Here is a 2,865-nt window from a genome sequence, read left to right as displayed (position 1 = left end):
GCAGGGTACGCAGGGAGGAAGGTCCTCACCCTCACCACATGGGTGCTGCTTCTTTGCTGAGGCACATCAGAAGATAGCCCCAGGGGACCCCAGCACTGGGTGGCTCAGCCAGGCTGCAGGAGAAGGGATGCTCTGTCATGAGATGTCCTGATGGCCTCGTTTAAACCACATATTGACCCAGGGGAGTAGGTTCCGCCTCACACTGGTAGTGACTGTAGCATGACCTTCAGTATTTGTAGAGAGCAGTTTGCCATGTGCTACGTCTAAAATGTGCATATCGTGCAATACGTCTATTTTAAAAACTTGGGCTGGGTGCAGTGGCTAATGCCTGTAATCCTAGCACTCTGCGAGGATTAGGTAGCAGGATCCCTGGGGCTCAGAAGGCTTCTGCCACCAGGGCGCTGATGGAATAGCCAAAAGTGTCTATGGCTCGGGGCCCATAGCACAGTGGTTATGGTGCCAGCCATATACACCAAGGCTGGCAGGTTCGAACCCAGCCTTGGCCAGCTAAACAACAATGACAACTGCAACAAAAATAGCCGGGCATCGTGGCCTGTAATCCCTGCTCCAAGTACCAAAGCAGTAGGTATGCATTGGGAGGCTAGCTGGGAGGCTGAGGCAAGAGAATTGCTTAAGCCCAAGAGATGGAGGCTGCTGTGAGCTGTGATGGTATGGCACTCTACCAAGGTGACAGTGAGACTCTGTCTCAAAAAAAAAAACCAAAAACAAACAAAAAATAGCCATAAGTGTCCCAAGTAACAGGGTTCCTTCCTATTCCCTCTTGACAGGAGGTTGTGCCCCGATATATCCTTCTTTCAGAGGGCCACCGAGTACCCTTGCCTCCTCATCCTGGACCCTCAGAATGAATTTGAGACCCTTCGTAAGCGAGTGGAACAGACAACGCTGAAATCCCAGACAGTGGCGCGGAACCGGAGTGGGGTTACAAATGTGAGCCAACCTGGGGCCCCCAGGGCCTCCTCCTACAGCCTCTCTCTTCTTGCCTCCTGTGGGCCATTGAGCACAGGTGCCATGCCCGTAACCATCTGCCCTGACAGTTACCCAAAGCATTGGTCCTACCTGGTCTACCTCTTGGCTCTTTTTACAAGTCTGACCTCAAAGGTTCACTGGCTTCCAGCTGGTGTAATGGCTGCTGGGGGAAGGCCTTGCACTACTATAAACAAGCAACACTTCTATTCTCTGGCAGAGATGGTTCTGAGAACATCATTTACAAATGTGGTGAGAAAGTGTGCAGGGAGGTGGGGTGGGTTCAGGGCTGACCAGTGCTGGGTATCAGAGAAGACTCCCCGGAGGAGGTGACATTTGAGCAAGCCTTGAAGGACAAAGAAGAAAGAGCATTGGTTGTGGTAAAGCCATGAGCCCTTGCAGCATTCTGAGCAGAGCAGTGGCAGTTCAGGTCTGCTTTTGTAAAAGATTCGGCACTGGCGGGGACATCAGAATGGAGATGGAGAGGCCACCTGGGAGGCAGCTGCAAGAGGTGGTGGGAGCTGTGGGGGCTGGGGTGGCATAATCTGAGAGACTTAGGAGGTGGAATTGGTGGGACTTGTGCTAGGCAAGTCTTGCTGGTGTTTGAACTCAAGTCTTCTAGCAGATTCCTGTAACTCTGGGAAGCTGCTTGTAGCCAAACAAGTATGTTACTTTATTCATCAATGTATACCTACTGCTTTGGTACCTGGAGCAGTGGTTTGTTCCCCAAAACTTTTTACTGTCCTCTGTCATGACAAAACCCTTCTCTATAGCCTCTAACAAGGTAGAAGCAGATGCTACCCTGCAGGTGCTTCCCCCCACCCAACCCCCCCACCCGGCAGCAGAATGACTTTGATCAAGGCTCTGACATGGTGTCAGGGCAGGTACGGCTGATGCTAGGGTTCCATGTGCCTGTGACAGACTTGTGTCCAGCAGAATTGCCATGAGGTGCAGAGCCCTTGTGTAAATAACCACATGAGTCTTTGTGGGCAGCCTTCCAGGGACAGATTTCCAAGCTGAAGGGCCAGATGAGGACTATAGCAAATGGGGTCTAAAAGCCAAGCTCCTACATATTTTAACTTTTGGAACTGGACCTTGTGTCAGAGAACCCACCAGAAATTTCTGGGGCCCGTGGTTGGGTGGTTTGAGTTAAAGTTGACCATGTGTGTGACCCTGGGCAAGCAATACTGGCTTCTGTTTCCGGGCCTTTATTTGTTCTTCTTATAAATTAGGCATGACCATTTCACTTCTGCCTGGCTTTTGTGTTGCCAGGAGGATGAAATGAGGTCATGACTGTGCAGGTTCTTAGAAAGCAGAAAGCACTGGGCGCCCTTAAGAGGTAGCCTGTCCTAGAGGCCTGGACCTCAGGGTCTGAAGTCAGCCCATCTGGGTTCAAGTCCCAGTGCCATCATTTAATGTGAGACATTTAGTGTGTGGCCTAACATTTCTGAACATCAGTTTCTTCATCTTGAAAATGATATTGAGGCTCAGCATCCATAGCTCAATGATTGGGGCACTGGCCATGTAACACCAGGGCTGGTGGATTTGAACCCAGCCTGAGACGGCTAAACAGCAACAACAACAACAACAACAAAATAGCCAGGCATTGTGGCAGGCACCTGTAGTCCCAGCTACTAGAAAGGCTGAGATAAGAGAATCGCTTGAGTCCAAGAGTTTGAGGTTGCTGTGAGCTATGATGAACAGCACTCTATAGAGGGCAACACAGTGAGACTCTGTCTCAAAAAAAAAAAAGAAAAAGAAAATGATATTGAGGGAATATTCTAGGTGGTTCAGAGGGCTAAGTGGAGGAAGATTTGTACGATACTGACACATTGAAAGCTCTTAGTGTTGGCTCGGCGCCTGTGGCTCAAGCGGCTAAGG

The 2,865-nt window shown here is 50.2% G+C and overlaps 1 protein-coding gene across 2 annotated transcripts in view; it reads left to right on the top strand.

Annotated features, from left to right (window-relative positions):
* The window catches only part of TBC1D13 (TBC1 domain family member 13), a 19,666-nt gene that overhangs the window by 8,642 nt on the left and 8,159 nt on the right, over positions 1-2,865 (top strand). For both annotated transcript variants that reach the window (XM_003794920.3, XM_023516144.1), the window contains one exon: positions 789-948. In XM_003794920.3, coding sequence (XP_003794968.1) covers positions 789-948 — 160 coding nt within the window. The remainder of the gene's footprint in view (positions 1-788; positions 949-2,865) is intronic.

The sequence above is a fragment of the Otolemur garnettii genome, unplaced genomic scaffold, assembly GCF_000181295.1.
Source record: "Otolemur garnettii isolate 467f Iridium unplaced genomic scaffold, OtoGar3 scaffold00087, whole genome shotgun sequence".
Lineage (NCBI taxonomy): Eukaryota > Metazoa > Chordata > Mammalia > Primates > Galagidae > Otolemur > Otolemur garnettii.
The sequence above is the reverse complement of the archived record's forward strand: the minus strand, read 5'-3'. Positions and strand labels throughout refer to the sequence as shown.